Below are 24,725 nucleotides of genomic sequence, written 5' to 3' on the forward strand. Positions count from 1 at the left end.
TAAGTGGATATATGAGCTTATATGAGTGCATACTTTTCCCTCACCAATAAGGGAAGACACTACAATTTACCTGATCCTCCCAGGCAAATGACAACCCATAGCCATATTTATAGTTATCAAGTGTAATCTGTGATAGCTGCTTTTGTAATGGCACAAAACAGATAGACAGATGATAGATGAAGATGATAGATGGTTGCTAATGTCAACTAGATGTTCATCTAACAATCTGAACAAAGTAAAAGTAAAGTACAAAAGAAGACTGAAATTTCAGTTTTACCAGAGACACATGTAACATAAAAGGAATTCCTCAAAGGGAGTTAGATTTAATGGGTAATTGAGCCAAATGTTATATCTAACTGAGTCCTTGCCTACTTGGGTGTTCTTCCTCAATACCACCAACTTTCCACCAAACAGACCCAAACAGATATGAACATAATATTTATATCAACAAATTCTAAGAAATCAAGTAAGTTGAGCATTTCCATAATTCACTATTCACACACTCTTTTTTACTTTAATGGCATAATTCTAGAGATTGTTACAAATTCTACCTTAAAGAAAGTAACTTTTGGAAAAGTAAACAGATTTGAAGTATTAAAAGATGAATCCATGGACAATCTAGAGGCAAAAAGCACAAAAGTACAAAAAAAAGAGATAAAACTTGTTAGTTAAAAGCACCATAAATGCAATCCAAATACAACTTGCAAACTGAAAAAAAAGCAATTTTTAAAATGTCAAAATGTTCATAATTTTAGAATATGAAAAAAACTATAATTCACTTAAAGAAAAATAGTCATTTCTGTAGAAAATAAGAGCACAGGGATGTATTTTATATATGAATGAACACATAAATTAAATAAACAATGGAAAAATGAAAATAATCTGTTAGTAATAAAAAAACTGAAAATTAAGATGAATGTAGTGACAATACTACATATCTCTTAACAGCACACATTTTGGAGACAAAGAATATGAATTAAAACACTGGTTCCACCACTTAGTATGGCATCATCAACATTTTCATTAATAACTTTGTGTCTTCGTTTCCTCATCTGTTGGCCCTTGAACAACACAGAGGTTACGGGCACCAACTGGTTTGCATAGATGGTAAAACCACATATAACATTTGGCTGCCTTGGGATCCCTGGGTGGCGCAGCGGTTTGGCGCCTGCCTTTGGCTCAGGGCGTGATCCTGGAGACCCGGGATCGAATCCCACATCGGGCTCCTGGTGCATGGAGCCTGCTTCTCCCTCTGCCTGTGTCTCTGCCTCTCTCTCTCTCTCTGTGACTATCATAAATAAATAAAAATTAAAAAAAAAAAACATTTGGCTGCCTTGAAACTTACCTACCAATAGTCTCCCATTAACTGGAAGCCTTGCCAATAAGCATAAACAGTGGATTAACACATATATTGTATATTATAGTATTATATACTATATCCTCACAACAAAGTAAGCTAGAGAAAAGAAAGAGTTACTAAAAAAATTATAAAAGAAAGAGTTACTAAAAAAATTACAGTATAGTACTGTACTGTATTTATTGGGAAAAAATGCTCATATACGTGGACTTATGCAGCTCAAACACATGTTCAAAAGTCAACTATACTAATAAAATCTACCTACACTAGCAAGCCTCCTGGAGCACTAGTGGTTCTCATATCCTGGTATTCACAGAATAGGCTAAGCTGTGTAACCAATAGGAAACTGTAGAAGTAACAGGGTGAGACACACAGGGCTGTCACAGAAGGTACCATGGCTCCTGCCTTGCTCTCTTTTAAGTCAATGTTTTCTGGAGGAAGCCAGTGCCACATAAGGACATTCAAGTAGTCCCAAGGAAAAGTCCAAGGGGTAAGGAACTGAGGTCTTCTGCAACAGGCAGCACTACCTTGCCAACCACGTGAGTAAAGAGTGAACCACACTGGAAGCAGATCTTCCAGCCCAAGTTAAGTCTACAGGTAACTGTCCCAACTGACATCTTCACTGCAATGTCATAAATAGCCTGATCATTACTTCTCTCAAATTCCTGACCCAAGGAAAATGTAAGATAATGTTTACCATTCATACCACAAAGCTTTGGGTTGATACACAACAACAGGTAACTAATATATGACTTGATAAGGTTTTGATGAAAGTTAATTGAGCTAATCTACAAAAAGTGCTTTAGAACAGTAGTCCAGGGCACCTGAGTGGTTCAGTCAGTTAAGTGTCTGACTCTTGATTTGGGCTCAAGTCATGATCTCAGGGTCATAAGATCAGATGAGGAACCTGCTTAAGATTCTTTCCTCTAAAAAAAACCAAAACAAAACAAAAAAACATAGTTCTTGCTCCTAATAAGCACTATAAAGTAAATGTTGACAGCCAATATTAGCAGAACTATAATAATATAGTTCTTAATATTCTTTTTCATTTACCCAAAAGGCAAGAGTTAAAGGAATATCACCCACTCTTGCAAAAGTAAGTTATACATTTCTGAGGAGCAAATTGGCATTGTGTATTAAAAATCCTATAAATACACATACTATTTAACCTAAAAATTACACTAGATAATCATCTTAAGCTTATCACACAAGTTCAAGAAAACCTCTTTTAAGATATTGAGTATTTACTTATTTATTTTTTTAAGTCCTAACAAAACCGAGTCATAGTAAGCTGAAAAACAAAGAATATTGAATACACAATCCAAGGAGAAACTGATTTCATCAAAGTACTAATCTACAATTTCAACATATTACAAATTTCTCTTAATTTCAAACACATAAAACTTCTAAAAATTGTTGGAAATAACTTATTAATTCACCTTGATGATTTTTAAAAATAGCTAGCACTTTTTAAATTTCCCCTTTTTTCATTCTTCATTGGAGCTCAGTTAACAATCTCAAGGAGGTAGCTACTGACTGATCATCGGATTTAGTCTCTGTGAATATAGGAATACAGAGTAGCTTAAATGAGAACTTGGCACCAATGAAAGTTATTGCTATATTAAGGTATTAAATGGCATTTGTCATGGGTTATAAAATATAACAATAGGCTAATTGCACAGGTTCATAAATGCATGTACATTATCTTTTACCAACATAATAATGATATTTCAGTTCACATAAACAAATTATTATTGTCTATACAAACAAAACCCCTAGTCATAATTAAGTGAATAACATGTTCCCTGCTTAGATATAACCATTCCCGAATGTTTTTATAGCATTAATTACAACAAATAATTTGGAACTTGTGGGAAAAAATGTAAAAATGTAAAATCTGTGAATTTTAAAACAACCTTTATGAGCAAAATCACCTTCTAGCTAGTATTATATTTCTATATAAAATGAAATAAAATTCATTATACATGAATTATATTATAAAGTTGTTACCCTACTTTAAGGAATTCCACATCTTACTTTTCCATTTATATTGCCCTTCATTTTAATGTAATTTCTTATAAGGACTTAGGTTGGATAATACATATACACACCACATCTATTATCTTATGTATCTATTCTCACATGGCTAGACATATTGCTTCTTTCTACATTTATTCTTATAGTAAATAAAACTCAATAAATGTCCTTTGACTTAAATGTTGTGTGCAGCTTATATTATTTCCTCATGAAAACTTCATGTAATTGTGTAAACAGATGTTAGTGATCTCTATCCTCTTCAGATTTCCATATATGCACCCTTTTACTACTCTAAACGATACACTCAAACCTATGCTCGCCATCAAGCAATTCCCAACATTACCGCCAGAGCGGCATTCTAAGAACACACATTTTAATATGAAAGGCTGCTGGGGAATAAAACAAAATGACGCAGAAAAATTTACAGGGATCTGTGTTTAGATTTCTGATGCTCTTATTCTGTGCCACTCTTCTCCAGAATTTTTTCTTACTACAATATGATGAAACACTACTTTCATATTTGAAAGCTATCTGTGAGATAATAGAATAGATATATGTTGGTCTAAGTCCCCAGTTCCTGGAACACTTGTATTTCCTGGAAGATAAGAGCCCTAGGAGTTTCTTTTGTTCTAATATTGGTCTTTGACCCAATCCCTAACACAGGCCTCCTAAAACCCTTGTAAATTCTGAAATGGGAAGAACACCAGGAGCATCTTTTGTCCTAATGAGGTAACTGTGGATAGATTCCTAGGTGACTCCTGGATGGGAGCTGGTCACCAGGAAGACCCAATCGTGATTAGAAGAGATTGAAATTTTCAGCTCTACTGCCCATCCTCCAGAGAGGGGGCAGGGACTAGAAATGGGGTTAATAATTGCTCATGCCCATGAGAGGAAGCATCACAAAATCTCAATAGTAGGTAGTTAGGAAAGCTTCAGGTTGACAAATATATCCACACATTGAAATTATATATCTCTTCATATGGATGTTTTCTGTATCCTTTTTCATGTCCTTTACTAAATTGGTAAATATAAGTGTTTCCTTGAGTTCTTTGAGCCACTCTAGCAAACTAAGGAGGGGGTTGCTGGGACCTGTAATGTACAGCTGGTTGATCAGAACCACAGGTGACAAACTTGACGTGCAATTGGCATCTGAAGGGGGGTGGGGGAAGGACAGTCACTGAGTCCTCACCTGTGGGATCTAATGCTATCTCTGAGTAGACAGTGTCAGACTTGAGTTGAATTGTTAGGGCATTCAGCTGGCATTACAAAGAATTGCTTGGTGTGGGGAAAAACCTCCCATATTTGGTGACCAGAGAGAAGTGATGTGTCCTAGATAACTAGTTGAAGGATACTAACAAGGGTGAAACACCATAAAAAGGAACTGGGTTTTCCCTACATAGGAGAAAAAACTAGATTTTCCCCCCTTTTCACTATTTCATATATTGTTGCATATTTTTATTTTACTAAGTTAAAGTGTGACTTCTGAACATTCTTACTGGGTAGTTCAAGTTTTTAAATCTTATCCTATAGTATACTTTTAATACTAAGATACTATGAGTTGAGCACCGTGCTTGCCACTGAAGATACCAAGCATTTAAGAAACTCATATTGTAGGGGAGCATGGCTGGCTCAGTCAGTGGAGCATTCAATTCTTTTTTTTTTTTTTTTTTTTTTTTTGAGCATTCAATTCTTGATCCTGGGATTGCAAATTCAAGTCCTATGTTGGGTGTAGAGATTACTCAAAAACAAAATCTTGAAAAAAGAAATGCCCAGGTGGCTCAGCGGTTAAGCATCAGCATTCAGCTCAGGGCGTGATCCTGGAATCCGGGGATCAAGTCCCACTTCAAGCTCCCTGCAAGGAGCCTGCTTCTCCCTCTGTGTCTCTGCTTCTCTTCCTCTCTCTGTGTCTCTTGTGAATAAATGAATAAATAAATTCTTTTTTAAAACTCTTTTTTTTTTAATTTTTATTTATTTATGATAGTCACACACACAGAGAGAGAGAGAGAGAGAGAGAGAGAGGCAGAGACACAGGCAGAGGGAGAAGCAGGCTCCATGCACCGGGAGCCCGACGTGGGATTCGATCCCGGGTCTCCAGGATCGCGCCCTGGGCCAAAGGCAGGCGCCAAACCACTGCGCCACCCAGGGATCCCCTAAAACTCTTTTTAAAAAGTTTCTATTCCAGAGTTAAACATCTAAGCAACTACAAATCAATTAGTAAACGGCTATAATACAACTTATATTAAATGGGAGGATATACAAAAAAGAGATGAAGGTGTCAAAAATAAAATCATTTCTCGCTCTCTTTGGTTCCTACAGTCAATTGTCATTAGGTCTACAGGATATATCTGAAATGATTCATGAATATGTTCTCACCTTCCACATCCATCATCACCACTCTGGTTCAATCACTCAGTCTCTCTCGCCTGAACACTCTTAATAGCTTGCTAAATAATCACTCCTATGAGGTTCCTTGTGTCCTCTCCACTGTATTCCACATTTCCCTTGGAGTTACTTTATTATCTAGTTAAAATATTATACCTTTACTTATAACTATCATCAGTGGATCATTACTTCACCAGCAACATTCCAATTCCTTAGTAAAGCCTAATTCACAGTCTTTCTCTCTCACCTTTGTGTGTGCATCATATTTCTTCATGCAGTCTGTTTTGAGGCAACTTTAAACATCTCAGGATAATATTATAGTGGTAGGATATTATAATAGCCTCATATTAGGATCTCATTCTTTTAGGTCTAAAAATCACATTTTAAGAGACTTTTCAATACAAAAGCAATTATTCCAGGGATAAAGATATTAAATCATGAAAAGTTTACCTAAAATAGATCTATCAGATTGACTAAATTCATCAAATAAAATCTGATGAGACTAGAACATGATTGGAATCATGAGTTTTGACATATATGGAGGGTGGCAAGGGCAAGGAGGGGGATCATAAGGTCAGAGCCGAAGCCCTGTGTGGGATGAACAGGGTCTGTTAGAATGGTATTCTTGGGCAGAACATAAAAGTAAATGAGAGCAAAAGAGGATAAACCTGTTCTTTATAAACATTGTTACCAAGAAGCTACTTTATAGACTGCAAGATTCTATAAGATTCTTAAATCTATATGATTTAATAGAATAAGCCTGCCACTTTCCAAAGACAGAAGAAATATGCTGCTCTGGCTTTCAGAACCATGAAATTGAGTCTTTGAGAAATATAAGACTATAAGAAAATTAATGGAGAAAAACATAAAGATATTTGAGTTAATTAAATTTTAAGTGGTCCACAAGAAAATGACTTGAGATACCTAATGTTCAATGGCAATTTAATCAAGTGTCAAAGAGAACAAACAGGAAAGCTGGTTTAGCTATTTAATAGACCCACATATTAAAAATGTAAAAGCTATAAAAAAAGAAAAGCAAAGAAGTTGCTGATTTTTGTTGTTAGGAGAAATGAAAGATAAGAAAATATTTCACTTAAAAATAATTCACACCAGGGATCCCTGCGTGGCGCAGCGGTTTGGCGCCTGCCTTTGGCCCAGGGCGCAATCCTGAGACCCGGGATCGAATCCCACGTCAGGCTCCCGGTGCATGGAGCCTGCTTCTCCCTCTGCCTGTGTCTCTGCCCTCTCTCTCTCTCTCTCTCTGTGTGACTATCATAAATAAATTTAAAAAAAAATAATAATTCACACCAACGTTAATTTTTTTAGTTTTGATTAAATGAGCCATGGTTATATAAGAAGTTAATTAACATCCTGAGGACCTGTGTGATGTGAAGGGTATATGGGAATGCTTGTTCCTGTCTATAGCAATCTTCCATCAAAATTATTTCAATAAAAAAATGAAAAAGCAAAAGCAATAAAAAAACAAAATGCTGATTTAATACTGAATTGCAAAAATACAATTATAAACGACATTTTGGAAATAGTTGCCAACATTGAAATATGAATCAGACCCATGAAATTATTTAACCCTGGGATGCCTGGGTGGCTCAGCTGTTGAGCGGCTGCCTTCAGCTCAGGGCGTGCCCCTGGGATCCAGGATCGAGTTCCACATCGGAGTTCCTGCTCCTCCCTCTGCCTGTGTCTCTGCCTCTTTCTCTCTCTGTGTGTCTCTCATAGATAAATAAATAAAATCTTTATTTAAAAAAAGAAATTATTTAACCCTCTTAGGGTTGAAAATGTTATCATGGGTATATAGTAGAATGTCATTATTCAGAAAAGCATGCTGAAGTTAAAAACTGTGTGTGTGTGTGTGTGTGTGTGTGTGTGGAGAAAAGATTAAGCAAATGTGAGAAACTGTTAATTGCTAAATGTTAATGAAAGGAACTTAAGTTTTCATTGTATAATCTTTAAGCTGTGTGTTTGATTTTTTTCAAAGTAAAAAATTGGATAGAAAAAATTTAAAGACTAAATCGCAAAGTTTTGAACACGGCCTTAAGTGGCTTCTAACGATCTCACAATGACACAAAAATCAGAGAATATTTCCATCTGAAAATGGAGAATTTTCAAAGTTGTTGTATTTTATCTTCTGAAAATATAGGAATTCAAAGCATTATATTCTTAAGTAGGTTGTAAGAATGAAATTTAAACTGATATCTATGTGGGTGTTATATGGGAAATGAAGAAATTATTCAGCATGAAAAACTCACACCTTACCATTTGGTGAAAGTCAAGCATTGCACATACATATGTTATTTAGAAACAGCTAACATAATTTCCAATATTTATATTACTTGGAAATATTTTTCCACTCTTCTTTCTGGGTAGAAAAAAGTGAGGCATTGGGATGTCTCGTGTTTCAGCAAAAAATTAATAGTGAGTAAACAGAGTTAAGACCTTCATTTTTAAGTCCAATCATTTCTCCAAGATATATGTGCACACACAAACGTGTATGTGTACTTTAAACAATACTGTTTTTCTAGTGGTAGCCATGACCACCTACTATAAGAAAGATAAATGTCTATATTTTCAATAATATAGCTAAAAATACTTTTGTCTATACTTTTAATTTGTATTGCAATTGAATTTTTTTTAATTCCCAGAACTCCTACTGTTCTTGTATAATGAATGAATCATTCTTCTAGGCATGTTTTACTTGTGAGGTAGAATTTCATTCAGTCAACACTTTACTATTGAGGTTATGATTCTTCCTTTCATTCATAAACTTTAATTCATAATCTGTTACTTATGAAATATCATAGTCAAAGCATGGAAAATAAAATTCATAGAAAATTCACAATTTACAAATTGATTTTTACATTCTTTGCTCAGACTTTTACATTTTCTACTCCTACAAATTTATTTATAAATTGATTTCTAATATTCTTCTCTCCCACCTGTGGGTGAAAATTTACCAGTTTGATTTTTATGTCTTCTTATATCTGTTAAAATAAAGTAGAAAATTTTCAAAAACCCAGTATGTTGAAAGAAAATTAGTTGACAAATAAAAGGCAATTTAATATTCATTCATAGACAATATAACACTAAATCTGGGAGGTAAAGATAGAGTGTCAACCTAAATTTAGCAATTGATTTACTCATATAACAGGGATTCATCTCCCACTGATTTTCTGAGTAATTTCATCTGACTAGGAGACAAATAGCAAACTTTTTTTAGATTCAACTAATTGAAGAGCTCAGTTTATTCCTCAAGTTCATTCAAGGTTTTTCAATAAGAGTTATTTTCCTAGTAAAGTACATTTTTCCTTGTTTATTTTGTTTTGTGTTTTGTTCCTTTTTAAATGATTTTTGTAATATAGAATGAAGAAAGAGATAAGAGTTTGATTTTATTCCGATTAAAATTTGGTCTACAGAAACATGTCTGAATACTGAACTATTATAATGCCTTGTCTGGTTTTGCCACTAAGATGAGAGTATCTATGAAAGACTCAACAACGTGGAGCCCTTTTTTCTAGGTGATTTCAGATCAGATATATGACCTTGGAGAGACTCTACTAGAATTGCTAATCCCACAAGAGGCTGACAGAGAATACAAGATGTTACAAAACCACATTTTTATATTAGTCATAGCTATGGAATACTGCCATTACTTCTTCTATGTTTCAGTACCAACTGCCACTTCTTAAAAAAGAAGTGTATTGATAAAAAATATTTCTCACTGGAACTGAAATTTAACACCACCAAAGCTATAGTACCATTTGACTTTTGTTCTATAGAGGTTGACAAAAAAATAATCCACCAGAAAAAAATCTTATAAAAATAATGCTATTGTAAAAGAATGCTGGCATCAATATACTGGAAAAAGGAAACTATGAGTTTAGGCTGACATTGGAGGCACGAAGATGTAGCAGCCTACTAGAACACATAAATGCTAATCACTACTGCAAATGTGCTGGGCAACATGAAAACTAGCAGTAAGCTTATAGGTAGGACTCATGGATACCCAGGAAAGAAGGAAAAGGGAGTGTTTTGACACAGCCATGATTATGGCGTGGACTAGGGTTGTGTCAGTGGATAAATCTGGGATACTCAGGAAGTCCAGCCTATATGACTTAATGGATTGAATGCAAATGATTGAAGAATAATTCATGAGTTTTTGGCTTGAGTTCTCTAAGTAGATGGTATTGAGAAGAATGGGATAGAAATAAATTTTAAGTCAGGGAAAATCTATACATATTTCTAGGTATCTTAATTTTGAGACAGCTGTTAGAAACCAATAGAAAATATTGACTATACAGTTAAGAGATACAAGACTGAAGCTCATAATGAATACTGAAGAACTGATTTAATTTTGGAAATCATAGAAATGGATTTCTATAAAAGAATACTGCAGGAAATCTTATATAAATAATATGGCAATTCATACCTCGCCTTCCAGTGCTTACTCCTTTTATTTATTTTTGAAGTTTTACTGCACTCCTTAGGATTTCCAGGAAAATGCAAAGTAAAAGTGGTTTTAGTAAGCACCTCTGTTAAGTAAGCACCTAATCTTAAAGGCAGTCTTTCTTTATCTTCTTTTTCCTAAAGATTATTTATGTATTAAATGAGAGATGCAGAGAGAGAGAAAGAGGCAAAGACACAGGCAGAGGGAGAAGCAGGCCCCTCACAGGAGCCCGATGAGGGACTTGATCCCACATCCCAGATTATGACCTGAGCTGAAGGCAGCCGCCCAACCACTGAGCTACCCAGGAGTCCCAAAGGCAGACTTTCAAAATGTGGTCATTAAATACTTTTTTCCTCTAGGTTATTGTATGGATAATTTTCCTTAAGCTAAGGAATGTTTTCCTCTTAGCTTTCTAACATTTTTTCTTTCTTTTTCTTTTTTTCAAGTTGTAAATTGATATTGAATTCTCTCCCAAATGCTTTTTATGTATCCATTGAAGTGATGATCCTCTGACATGATGATCTATTTCTGGGATAATTTTAACTTGGTGATGATATATATTTTTTAATATTTTATTTATTTATTCATGAGAGACACAGAGAGAGGCAGAAACATAGGCAGAGGGAGAAGCAGGCTCCGTGCAGGGAGCCCGATGTGGAACTCGATCCCGGCACTCTGGGATTGCGCCCTGAGCCAAAGGCAGATGCCCAACCACTAAACCACCCGGGGGGTCCCTTGGTGATGATATATTATTTTTTTAATGCATTACTTTGTTAATTTTGGTAATATATTTTAAATAATTTTTCAACTAATCAGTTAACATTGGTCTCTAATCATTTCTCATACTATCCTCAGTAACTTCTGTAATATAGCTAGGTCAGCCTCATAATATGAATCGGGGAGAGATCTTTGTTTTTCTACTCTTTGGAAAATATGTGCAAGCTGAGAACTATGTGTTTTTTGAATGTCCATATTAAGCTGATTGTAAAAAATGAGCAATTTTCAGTTACTTTTCCTGGAAACAAAGATAATATAGATTTGTTAGGAGGATGAGAAATAGGTACTCAAGATTAATGATAATGATCAATTTGATAAGTACCAATACTAATGGCTGATGTTCTTTGGAGTATTTTTTTTAATCATAACAACCCTATGAGATATTTTCTCTTATCATGCACACTTTATAAATCAAAGAACTCAAGTTGAGAAATATTAAGAAGCCTGAGGTCATATAGTTACTATATAATAGAATGGAAATTCAATTGTGGATCGTCTCACTCCAGAATTTGTACTATTGATCTCTTTACTTTGGGAAATTTGTTATAAAAAAGAATATTGCTGAAAGTAAATTTTTTCTAAAGCCAGTCTGAGTTTATTTTCTTTTTATGAAATTAGTGGTGATTAAAATAATCAAATCACCTATGAAGTATATTTTTATATTATTGAATCTCATTAAAATTTGCAATGGTTTATATTCGGAAATTCTATATCATAGCTATTATCCTACTGAGGATTTTTTTCTATCTCCAAACACTATTTTTACCTTCTTCTCTTAGTGAAATAAGAACATATCTTTTCTCTGCTGAAATCCTGCACATATAGACCTTTCTTTTGTAATTCTCATCAAAGTGTAGATTATCATAATTAAATTAATAATATTATAATGCATTCAAATGATATTGTAACAATTCAATAGTTTAATGGATGTCTGTTGTCATTTTGTTCAGAAGAAAAGGATCCATACATGATATGACTGGTAAATGTGTATAAAATAATAGTTGCTAGGCTGCTATATTGTTTTTGCTTTTTAATATTTTATATACTCAAAACTCATTTTGAAGTTTCTTCTTTTAAAAGCATGGATTTACTTTTTAAAAATAAACAAATTACAGTCACGGTAGCAGTTCACAACTTAGGGTGTATTGAAGAGGCTATTTAAATAAACAGAAATATAATTATCTCATTTTAAATCCTGTATAATTGGAATTGTGCTATTTAACACTCAGGAGAATGCAAAGACAAAAGTATAATGAATATTATCAAATTAATATGGTTTAAGATTAAAGCAATTATTATTTTATTACAAATGATATTACTTATCTATTGCCAAATAACAAATAACTACAAACTTAGTAACTTTAAACAACCAACATTTTATTTCTCACAATTCTGTAGGTCAGCATGACAATTTGGGTTGAATGTTGTAAATCGGGAGCTAGAGAGATGGAGTGCCTAGGATGGATGATCGTCTCTTCCCATGTGATTTTTCATCCTTAGGGAGGCTAAATTGGGATTCTTTACATAGTCTCTGGGTAGTTTTCCAGTGAAGGAAAAGCAGAAGCACAGACTTTTACCACTTAGCCTTGGAAGGTCATACAATGTAACTTTTGTTGCATTCTATTGGTCAAAGCAAGCACAAGACTGGCCTTTATCAAGTGGTAGAGAAATATATTTCACCTCTTTGTGGATAAATTGCAGATCCCATCAACACTGGATAGATACATGGAACATGGTTCACTGAAGACCATTATTTTAACAATCTACCATACAAACTAAGTGCCAGCTTGATATACTGTCTTTTGAAAGGTAAAGTGTAATCTTTTAGCCTCATGCTGAGATCGAAATATATTATATTGGTCTGAGAGTCTCATACATCACCCCAAACTATTTGATGACATTTTAATGAAACTAGGATGCTTTTATCTTTTTATAATATAAAAAAAAAGTTCCTCTAAAATGTTGTAATCTCAGCCTAAAAGAATATAGACATCATTAAAAGGAATTTCAACAGGTGCCATAAATGAGAAATACTGTGATAAACTATCAGGACAGAACTTTTAACTATTCCACTCATTACAACAGGTTTATCAAAATAATGGCAAAAATAGAATATGAAAGAGAATCAATGCAAATAGTCTTTGCAATTTTTTATTTGTATTTTAGTGAGTTTGAACTATCTGTTGTGAAAATGTCTATGGCCTGCTAAGAAGGGGAAAGAACTAAAGTTCATTCTGAATTTTAGTTACAGCACATTCAAAATTACAAATTGTCTTCCCAAACTACAATTGTTTTAAGATCCATATTTGATATCCATTTATTGAGCGCCTAAAATGTTTCGGATATTTTTTAATCCTTACTGCTAATCCTAACCAATGGAATAGAAACATGATACATATGATACATAATCTAACAGAAAAGAAAAATAGGGCTCAGAATACTAATCTGGCTACCTAAAACTGAACTGGTGGCACTCAAATTTAAATTCACATTTTTAGACCTTTGCCTAATGCTATGTATTACGGCCTTCCTAAAAATTATATCATAATAAGTCATTATCAGATACAATAAAAATTTTACAAAAATATTCCTTTTACTAAACAATTATAAAAAGAAGGTAGCTTAGTTGCAAAGGTCTTTTAGATAAACAATTGGCATTTCTTGAATGGTAATTACATATGTAACAGGGAGTAGTTGGAGAATTTACATGTATTTTCCATTATATTACACAAACCCATTTATAAAGGAAGTGCTATTATTTTTAATTTTGAGGTTAGAGAACAGGTTTTTTAAAAAGCAAAAACAAAAACAAAAAACCCAGCATGATCATCACAAACCACTTAAACCAGTATTAGTACTTAAAGCAGACTTCCAAAGAGAAGTCATTTTTAGAAAAATTGATGTCATTAGAAGCAAGAGTAAAAGAGAAAAAATAGAGCAAACTTAATAGCAATAATTCATGGTTTTCTTGATATTATTTTGAAATATCTTAGTATTTACAATTTTTCATTTAAATATCATATAAAAATAGGTAAGCATTTTAAGATATGTAAACATAGCTGAAGGAAATACATCTTGCTAACACATAGTTAAAATGATTTACGTTTTAATGATGTTTGTAGCTTTAAATTAGTAAGGTGAAATGTTACAAAAATAAGGGTGTTATTTTTTTAAATGTACATAAATTACTGCCTGCATCAAAATTAGTTTCTACAGAAACATTAAAGAAAAAAATAATCATCTTACTGTTCAATTTCCTAAAACTTTAAAGTATAATCTCATATGAAATTACTTTAAAAGTGGTATCTCTACAAAAAACTCACATGTATGTTGTTCTTAAAATGTTTTCAAAATCTATCTTATCTCCAAATAAATCTATTTTAATACACTTGAATGTATTTTAATATTACTCTACGCATGGCAAGCTTACATATGTATTAAGTAGTCTATAACAAAATACTACCTATGTGTAAACATAAACATAAATTAATAGCTGCAGCATTGAAAACGTGTTTATATGATGCATAAAACTACAAGTGCTAATCTATTTATAGTCTTACCAAGGCATACAGTAAATTCAGTTGCTAAAATCACCAAATAATATAAAAAAGTAAAGATTCACTCCCATAACATTATCTTGTCACCTTTTAGAGTGAATAAATTCTCTCATAACAAGTAGATGATGAAAGGAAATCCTTTTATTCTATTCAATCATGAATATATGAAGTTGCCACTAATTTCAGAGACATAACTCTTACTATCAGAGTTTGAGGAAATTCAAAGTATCTCATTTGAGACAAAACTTACCAGCAAATTTGATATGGAATTTATTCTCAGGCTTTAATATCTGGACATACAAAGGGCAATTTGGAGCAAAATCTTTTACAGCCCATGCTCTCAGAATTGTTTGATGGTCCTGAAATGATAAATATTAAAATATCATGAAATAAATTGAAAAATTTATAATATAAAAAGTAAAAATCACCAATCAGTGTGTTAAGGGTCACATCCACAGTTTAAAATTAAACATATAATAAATTATAAGGACTTATTTTTAAAGATACTTATTATTTCTATAAAGAGAGTAACAGTATCTAATTAAATCAGTGCTAATGACCAGCACTTAGAAAATTAGCAGAAATCAGGAGGAAAGTTTCTTGACAAGCTTAGAAGTAATATTCTTAGAAAACAATGGAAAGTCAGAGCCTTCAGAAATGCAGCACAACTAACAGTTTGTGATAACAGTTTCCATGGAAAAAATTACAGATTTATAGCAATTTTAACACATTTAGAAAGATTGGCAAAGGGGGAATGACTACAGAGACCATGTGTGTACAGAACACACCATTTTAATTTTTTTTGTACACCAATAAAATACAAGGATTTTTAACTCTGGGTGTGTGCATGTTCGTTGGAAAAAATCAGTAACTTTCAGTGCTCCAAGAATCAAAATGGTCTTTAAAAAAGTTCTAAGACTGAAAAAAAGAATAAAAATCATGCTTAACATTAAATCGTACACATGGGATATCCCTGGATGGCTCAGTGGTTTAGCGCCTGCCTTTGGCCCAGGGCGCGATCCTGGAGTCCCCGGATCGAGGCCCGCGTCGTTCCCGGCATGGGGCCTGCTTCTCCCTCCTCCTGTGTCTCTGCCTCTCTCTCTCTCTCTCTCTCTCCTCTCTCTCTCTATGTCTATCACGAATAAATAAATAAACCTTTAAAAACAATCGTACACATGGTGTGAACCCATAAATTATTATTTGATTAACTAAATAAGTCAAAACAAATTATCAGAGAAATATGCCAGTAGAAAGTACATTTTGAAAAAGGAAACAAAAACATGTTTGAGGGTAGCACTGTCCATACAATAGCCATTAGCCATATGTGAATGTCAAATTTAAATTAAATAAAATTAGAAATTCCATTTCCTTTATCCTATTAGCCACATTTCAAGTGTTCAAAGTCATATGTGGCTAATTCAAAGTTATATGGAACAGTGGAGATATAAGCATTTGCCTCATCACAGTAAGTTCTATCCGACAATGTTGCTAGGAAAAGAAAAGAATAATTAAAAATACAAGTAGATATGAGGGATTGTTTATAGAAGTGCAAAAAGAAGCTACTGTCAGTGATTGATAACTCTAAGTTGCACGAATGTTGATGAAATGTAACTCAGAATTCCCTAAGTAGATAAGCGGACAATATGTGTCTCCTGGCAAACACTGAAAACATGATGACGAACCTGATACATGTGATGGCTAATTTTATGTGTCAACTTGACTGGGCCATGAGATGCTCATGTATTTGGTTAAACATTATTTTGGATGAGTGGGAAACCCCAGAAAAGGGATGGGCAGAGAACAGAAGCCACAAATTCTGTGCATAAATTTATACCACAACAGCTAACCTCTAAACCACACATGCATGGGAGAGAATAAGAGCAATTTCAAATGAGATTTAAATCACTGCCAACCACTAGGGTGACAGAGTTTGCATTCAAGTGAACCAAATTAACTGTTTGTTGAAACAAGAATATCAACACTCTTTTTTTTTTTTTTAATTTATTTATGATAGTCACAGAGAGAGAGAGAGAGGCAGAGACACAGGCAGAGGGAGAAGCAGGCTCCATGCACCGGGAGCCCAACGTGGGATTTGATCCCGGGTCTCCAGGATCGCGCCCTGGGCCAAAGGCAGGCACCAAACTGCTGCGCCACCCAGAGACCCCGAATATCAACACTCTTTAGAGGAATACAGGAGACTCCAAGGCTCCACAACATAATATAATATCCAAAATACATTGTAAAAATATTCTATATATGAAATGCCAGAAAAATGTGACTTATTTGTTAATTTCATGGGAAACAAACAAAACTAAGTCCAATAAACATTAGCCTCTAGATGATCTAGATTTGAATTATCAGAGTAGGGCTTAAAGCAGTTTAATAAAAGTATCATTACTGAGGTAAAGGAAATATGCTCATAATAAATAGAGACAAGTTCAGTAAAGGAACAGAAATATTTTACAAATTAAACAAAAAGCTCAAATATCTGAAAAATATTTACTGGATGGGCTTTGAAGTAGAATACAGATGACATAGGAGAGTTATTGAACTTGATCATAGATCAAAAGAATTTATCCAATTTGAAGAAAAAACAGAGAAGAGGAATGGAAAAGGAACAGAGTTCAGGGACTTGTGCAACAATGTAAAAATGTCTTATATAATGTAATTGGATTTCCAGGAAGAACACAAAGGAGAAAATAGAACAGAAAACGAATGAAGAAATAGTGGCTGGAAAAGTCCCAATTTTGTTAAAGGCATAATTTTCCGTGGTTAAGGAGCTCAGAAGATCTCAAACCACATAAACAAAAAAATTACCACACCTAAGCACACTGTAGTCTAATTACTGAAAATCAAAAGTAAACATAATATTTTGAAAGCAGTCAAAAAAAAAACAAAAAACAAAAAACATCTGTATGACCAAGGACTCTCATCAGAAACCATGGAAACCAGGACAGAGTGAAACAATATCCTAAACTCCAGAATGAAGAGGGAAAAAATATTATTAAGCCATAATTTCATAGAGAACAACCCTTTAAAGAGATGAAATAAAGGACTTTTTCAATTAATGAAATCTAAGAAATTGTGCTGTTATTAGAATCATTCTATAAGAAAAGCGTAAGAAACTTCTTTATGCTGAAGGGAAGGGATACCAGAGGGAAAGTTAGAACTTCAGAAAAAAGAAGAGTATTAGAAATGGGTAATATTTGAATGAATATAGATGAATAGTTTTCCTCTTGATTTCTTTAAAAAATGGGGCAGCCTGGGTGGCTCAGCGGTTTAGTGACACCTTCAGCCCAGGGCCTGATCTTGGAGACCCGGGATCGAGGCCCGTGTCGGGCTCCCTGCATGGAGCCTGCTTCTCCTTCTGCCTGTGTCTCTATCTCTCTGTCTCTCTGTCTCTCTGTCTCTGTGTATGTGTGGGTCTTTCATGAATAAATAAAAAATCTTAAAAAATAAATAAAATAAAATAAAATATGTATTTTTGTACAAAAAAAAAATTATAGTATTTTTGTATTTGTCTTTGTGGGTGGTGAAATTTATAAAAATAATAGTAGAAGAAGAAATGCAAAGTTTCTAACTTCAATCAATTGTGCGATATTAACATAAAACAGACTATGAAGAGTTAAGCCTATGTATTGTAGTCCTTAGAGTAGTCACCAAAAAAATTCAAAAGATAATTTCTAAAAAGCCAATAGGCATATTAAACTCGAATTCCTCAAAGAAAAATAATCAAATAATAAAAAATATAAAAAAGCAAGAACAGAAGAACACAAATCAGTACAGAGAAACAAAAAAAAGGCTTAGTTAGACCTACATCCAACCACATAAATGGTGGCACTGAATGTTAATGAACTGAACACATAAAAAAATAAAGAATATTAGAAGAAGAAAACTAAGACCCAAACATAAGCAATTTAGGAGATATGAATTTTAAATATAAAGTTACTAGTAAGATGGGGTGCCTGGGTGGCTCAGTTGGTTAAGCATCTAAATCTTGATTTCAGTTCAGATCATGATCTCAGAGTTTGGGGATCAAGTCCTTTGTTTATTTTATCTCTTTCAAAATAAATAAAAATTTAGGGGCCCCTGAGTGGCTCAGTCGGTTGAGCATCTGCCTTCAGCCCAGGTCATGATCCCAAGGTCCTGAAATGGAGCCCCACAACAGGCGGCTCAAGGGAAACTCTCCTTCTCCCTCTCCCTCTGTCCCTCTGCCCTATTTGTGTACTCTCTCTCTTAAATAAATAAATAAAATCTTTTTAAAAAAATAAAATAAAATCTTTAGGCAAAAATAAAATAAAGTTACTTATAAAAGAAAGTGATAATAAGAAAAAAAAAAAACTCAATTTGTAAATGAACAAAAGATCCGAACAGACACCTCACCAAAGAAGATACACAGGTAACAAATAAGCACACGTAACAAATAAGCACACGAAGATGCTTAACATCATATATCATTAGAGAACTGCAAGCTAAAACAACAAATGAAATACTAGCACACAATTACTGGAATGACTAAAATCCCAACCTGTGGCAACAGCAAATACTGATGAGGATGTGGGACAGTCAAAAGTCTCATCCATTGCTGACATGAATGCAAAGTCATTCGGCCACTTTGGAAGGCAGTCTACAGTTTCTTATAAAAGGAAACATATCCTTACCATATAATCCAGCAATCATGCTTCTTGGTATTTACCCAAGTTATTTATCCACCCAAAAATTGCACTTGAATGTTTACAGGAATCTTACTCATAATTGCAAAAACCTGGAAGTAACCAAGATGTCCTTCAACAGTAGAATGGATAAAACAAATGGGTGCACCCTATCAGTAGAATGTTATTCAGCAATAAAGAGAAGTGAGCAGAGTGGTCCAGCCATGAAAATATGTGGAGGAAACTCAAATGCATATTGCTAAATGAAAGAACCCCGAGTTAAAAGGCTGTATACTGGGGTACCTGGGTGGTGCAGTCGGTTAAGTGTCCAACTCTTAGTTTCAGCTCAGGTAGTGATCTCAGGGTCATGAAATCGAGCATCTCCTGTCTCCACACTCAGTGCAGACTCTGCTTAAGACTCTCTTTCTCCCTTTCCCTATCCTTCTGCCTCTCCCCCAGCACATACACACACATTCTCTCTCTCTCTCAAATAAATAAAATCTTCTTTAAAAGGCCACATACTATATAGAAAGCGTAAAAAGATCAGTGATTGTTAAGGGGCTTGTCAGTAGTAGGGGTGAGTGGAGAAGTGATAGGTAGAGTACAGGGGATTTTTAGAGCAATAAAAGTATTCTGTAGGATATTGTAATGATGGATAGATATCTTTATACATGTGCCAAAACCCTCAGAATCTGCAGAGTGAGCCTTAATGTAAACCACAGACTTTAATTAATAATAATGTATCAATATTTGCTAATCAATTGTCACAAATGTACTATACTAATGCCAGATGCTAAAAACAGTAGAAATCGGGGAGAAGGGATGGTGAAAATTCTCTATAGTTTTGTTCAATTTTTCTGTAAACCCAAAACTGCTAAAAAAAGAAAATAGTCTATTAAAAAAAAGCACACAAAGTGTGAGCTTTAGAGTCATAAATTCTGGGCTCTAATTTCACTCTAAAATTTACAAACTCCATGAGCTAAGTTACTAAACTAAAATCTGATATTCAGGATAAAAGATTCAATTATGTTTGTAAAGTGGATGTAGACAGTTTGCACTTCTCATTTCACTTGACCTCTGGCAACAAAGTCATGTGTCATGTAAATCACTGGCTCCCTAAAATTTTCTTCCTAGGTTTCCATGACACCAATGCCCCTGATTGTCCTTTGGCTTTCTTACCCCAAATTAAACTCATTTTCCTGCTAGTAATTCTTCCTTTTCCTGAAGATGGATTTTACCAGCACCAAATCCAGAATACCTCCATCTCTCATACCCTTATATTCAATCAGTCCTCAAGTCTTGTTGATGACACCTCCTAAATATTGCTCTACTATGTCCACTTCCCTCCAACCTCCCTGTCACAACCTGAGTCCAAATAGTCGTCACTTCAGGCTTGGAATGAAAGCAACAACCTCCAAATCAATCTATTTCAAGTTTTATATTTTTTACTAATTCTGTGTTTCTATCAGATTTACTACCCTTTCAAACTACAGTCTTATGTGTATTTGGCTACCAACAACCCTGTAATGACTTTCTTACTCTCAGAATCAAATCCAAACTTCTTAATAAAGCTGCAGGACCCTTTATTAAACTGTCCCCAAAATACTTCCCCAGCCTTGGCACTCTTTATTCCAGTGATAGCATTCTCCACATTGAGCCTCCAGGACTTCTGATGTGGAACAGGATTTCTGTCACTTATTCTAGGAGACCCTCTTCTGACTAATGTCCATGCTAGCTGTTCCACTTCATTCTGCATTTGTCCATCATAGTGTTAACCCACCTGTTTTTTCAAGTTGATGCCCACTAAACTTCAAGAGGACAAGGGCCATGTTTATACTTCATTCATCTAAAGCTCACCTCTAGTACCCAGCTTTCATTTGCTTTTCAAAGATGAGTTTACCAAAAACCATATGTACCTCATAGGGATATTGTGAGCATTAAATGAGATAATGTAAAGAAGCATCAGGCATAAAGAAAGCATTTAGTAAACATGTTCAATTCAGTGGATAAATAGTTGGATGAAATGATCCTAAAAGCCCATAAATCCTTCTTGTTTTTTTCATGCATTTTGCCTTACCAACAGGAATCTATGATCTATGAGAGGAGCATAAGTAAGGAAAAAAGGAAACAAGGTAAGTATACTACGGCATAAATGTCACATGAGGAATAGAAAATAAGTATTTGCTAATACACATAATAAAAGTGTCACAGAAACAAGATTTTTAATTCATTTTTCTAACAGAGAATGATATTGATCTTTATTTTTCCTTGCTGACAAAATTCAGCCTGAAATAAGATATTCTAAATGTAATTGTAACCAAAAAGTAAAAGTATCGACCATGAAACTTTGGAATAAACAGCCTAAATAATAAAGGAAACTAACACAGGGTATTATTGGGTCATCGTAGGTGTCTATTGCTACTGTGAAAGCAGAACATTTCACCTAAAGTCAGTTTACCTAAAAATTAATTGGCTAAAATCACCTTCATAAAATTCAACTTTTATCATTTGAAATATCTAAAAATTACTTGTTGGCATTCTAAGGACCTAAAATACATCATTTTACCTATGACAAAGATCTTCTTTCCGAAATTCCAAATGACCCATAAAAGAACACAGACATTTTCGATGAAGTTCTATACATGAATTGTTTTCCACTCCTTCATGAGAATTTACAATTTTTATTAGATTCCCAAATATAGTCTATGACTCAGAAAATAATAAGACATTAGTCTGATCAAAGGTCACTTTCAAGCCAATGTTCAATTCATTAAATACATCTGTAGCACTGAACAAATGATAGATTTATTTTTTACATATTGAATATACCTTGCTAATTTATCTACTGAACACATTTTTTAGGGTCAAGTAAAACTGAATCCTGAAACTTAAAATAATATATGTAAATAAATTTGCTAAACAATGTAGATACAACATTTATACTGGGTAAAATATCTTGCACCCAACTGGAAAAAAAAATATTTCCTAAACACAACTCAAATGTGTTGTTTTATAAGCAACTCCTGCCAAATACAATCATTGCTCAGAGAATAATATATTCCCAGAAGTTCTTCTAAAGGCTTTCAGTTAAATTCAAAGCACCTTGAATCCAAGGCCTATTTTGTTCACAATTCCATTGTCTGGGTCTAGTAGCTAAATTGATAAATTATAAGCTTAAAATGTGTATCTAACACATATATATTGCATACATAGATATAGATACCTAATAACACAAAAAACTGAATGTAATTCTGACACATAGAACCTATAATATATGCCACCTATAATTAATTGGTTTGACTTTATGACTGAATTAAGGAAACTACATAGTTCATTTGTAATGAATTGTAAATTTGATATATATTATTAAGTACAAAAGTAATTCAAGATTTTCTTACATAAAACATTTTCTTACATAAAACTTCTTAAAAATGAAGTATAACAAAAAACCTTAATAGATATAAAAACATTAAAATATTCAAGTGCCTAGGTGGCTCCATAAGTTAAGCAACCAAATCCTGATTTAAGCTTGAGGTCATGATCTCAGAGTTGTGAGATCAAGCCATGTGTCAGACCCTGTGCTCAGTGAGGAGTCTGCTTGAGATTCTCTCACTCTCTCTCCCTCTGCCCCTTTCGCAGTGCATGCTCTCTTTAAAAAAAAATAAATTTGTAAATAAAATTTTAAAAATATATATCGTTTTCCCTTTTAGACTAGCAAGCTATTAAAACATCACCTAATTTGAGTCAAATATCTATACGTTCAGCCATTAACCCAATCTTCAAAAACAATCTACATTAGAGTCAAGAATAATTAAAGAGGTTTTAGTCTAGCTTCTAGCTCTTGGTATCAGAACTCATAGGGCTGGGATGCCTGGTGCAGTTGGTTAAGCATTCAATTTGGTTTCACCTTAGGTCATGATCTCAGGGTCCTGGGATCGAGCCCTATGATGGGCTCCATGCTCAGCATGGAGTCTGCTTGAGATTCTCTCTCTCCCTCTCCCTCTGCCCCTTCCATGTATGCTTGCTCTCTCTCTCTCTCTCTCTCTCTCTTTCTCTCTCTCAATCTCTCTTTCAAATAAATAAATTTTTTAAAATCTTAAAAGAAAAAACTTGAGACATCTGGATGGCTCAATCGGTTAAGTGTCTAACTTCAGCTCAGGGGCATTATCTCTGGATCCTGAGATCAAGCCCCACATCTGGCTCCCTGCTCAGTGGGGAGTCTGCTTCTCCCTCTCCTCTCTGCTCATGCTCTCTCCCACAATCTCTGTCTCTCTTTCTCAAATAAATAAGTAAAATAAAAAAAAATAAAAAAATAAAAAAGCTCAGGGCTGCTAGGATAACTTCATCTTTCTGCCAAGTTTAAACAGAAGGGATCTGACATTATGTCAGAGACCGAAACATTATCTTGGATTTCAGTTTTAAGATTATTTGTATGTATTTCCTGCTCTTTCCAATGATCTCTCAGGGTTTATAACCTACTTTAAATTTCCATTCTTCGGGATCCTCGGGTGGCTCAGCAGTTTAGCGCTGCCTTCGGCCCAGGGCGTGATCCCAGAGTCCCGGGATCGAGTCCCATGTCAAGCTTCTGCATGGAGCCTGCTTCTCCCTCTGCCTGTGTCTCTGCCTCTCTCTCTCTCTCTCTGTGTCTCTCATGAATAAATAAATAAAATCTTTAAACAAAAATTTTTCCATTCTTAAGCTGAGAGTGTACTATTCCTTCAAATACATCATGGCAGAAACCTAATTGTTTGTCTGAAATTCCAGATATAACATATTCCTAAAATTTTGGCACTGTGCAGCAAGTCAACTTTATGGCCAGTTAAATAACGTGCCTCCTTTCTGCCCTTGCTTGTCAAGAACCAAAGCCTATTTTGTGCTCTGCTTTCCAAAGCTGAAATCCTGTATTGTTTCTTAGTGCAAGTTGGCCTATGTTTCAATAATTTGTCCAGAGCCTTATATCCCTTAAATAATATATTTTGTGTACTTATGTTCTCTCTCAGATTCTTCAACAATCACCATCAATACCAAATCTAATTCCAGATCATAATCCTCTTGGTTTTCTCTGATTTATCCTTTTAACAAAATTGTGACCACCGTGTCTTAAAATTTCACAAAGTCACTGACAAGTGTCAAGTAAGTAATAATTAAAATAATTCATAAAGAGGCTAGGTTATCTTGAAAACGTGTAATTGAAGTTCCATGATGATCATCTGTCAAGAATTCACTAAAAGATATTTCTGGACAGATTAAAAACTGAGTTGCACTAGTGATCCCACGGTGTCTTAAGCAAGTTTAAAATTCACAGTTTGAAATTCTGTGATTTTATAAATTAGAAAGGAAGATGCTTTTGAGAACAGATTATTAACCACTGGGTTGAATAACCATGCAAGAAACTTTGGAAAACCTCTCTAAAGAATTTTTGAAATAATAGAAATGATTATGTGTTCAAGTATTGCAATGCTCAAAATAGATCTGCTTAAGACAAAACAAATTCTTTTTAA

At 34.1% G+C, this 24,725-nt stretch overlaps 1 protein-coding gene across 9 annotated transcripts in view; it reads right to left on the reverse strand.

Annotated features, from left to right (window-relative positions):
- The window catches only part of KCNT2 (potassium sodium-activated channel subfamily T member 2), a 374,999-nt gene that overhangs the window by 151,686 nt on the left and 198,588 nt on the right, over nucleotides 1-24,725 (reverse strand). For all 9 annotated transcript variants that reach the window (XM_077887107.1, XM_077887110.1, XM_077887105.1 and 6 more), the window contains one exon: nucleotides 14,823-14,931. In XM_077887107.1, the coding sequence (XP_077743233.1) occupies nucleotides 14,823-14,931 (109 nt within the window). The remainder of the gene's footprint in view (nucleotides 1-14,822; nucleotides 14,932-24,725) is intronic.

The sequence above is a fragment of the Canis aureus genome, chromosome 38 (assembly GCF_053574225.1).
Source record: "Canis aureus isolate CA01 chromosome 38, VMU_Caureus_v.1.0, whole genome shotgun sequence".
NCBI lineage: Eukaryota > Metazoa > Chordata > Mammalia > Carnivora > Canidae > Canis > Canis aureus.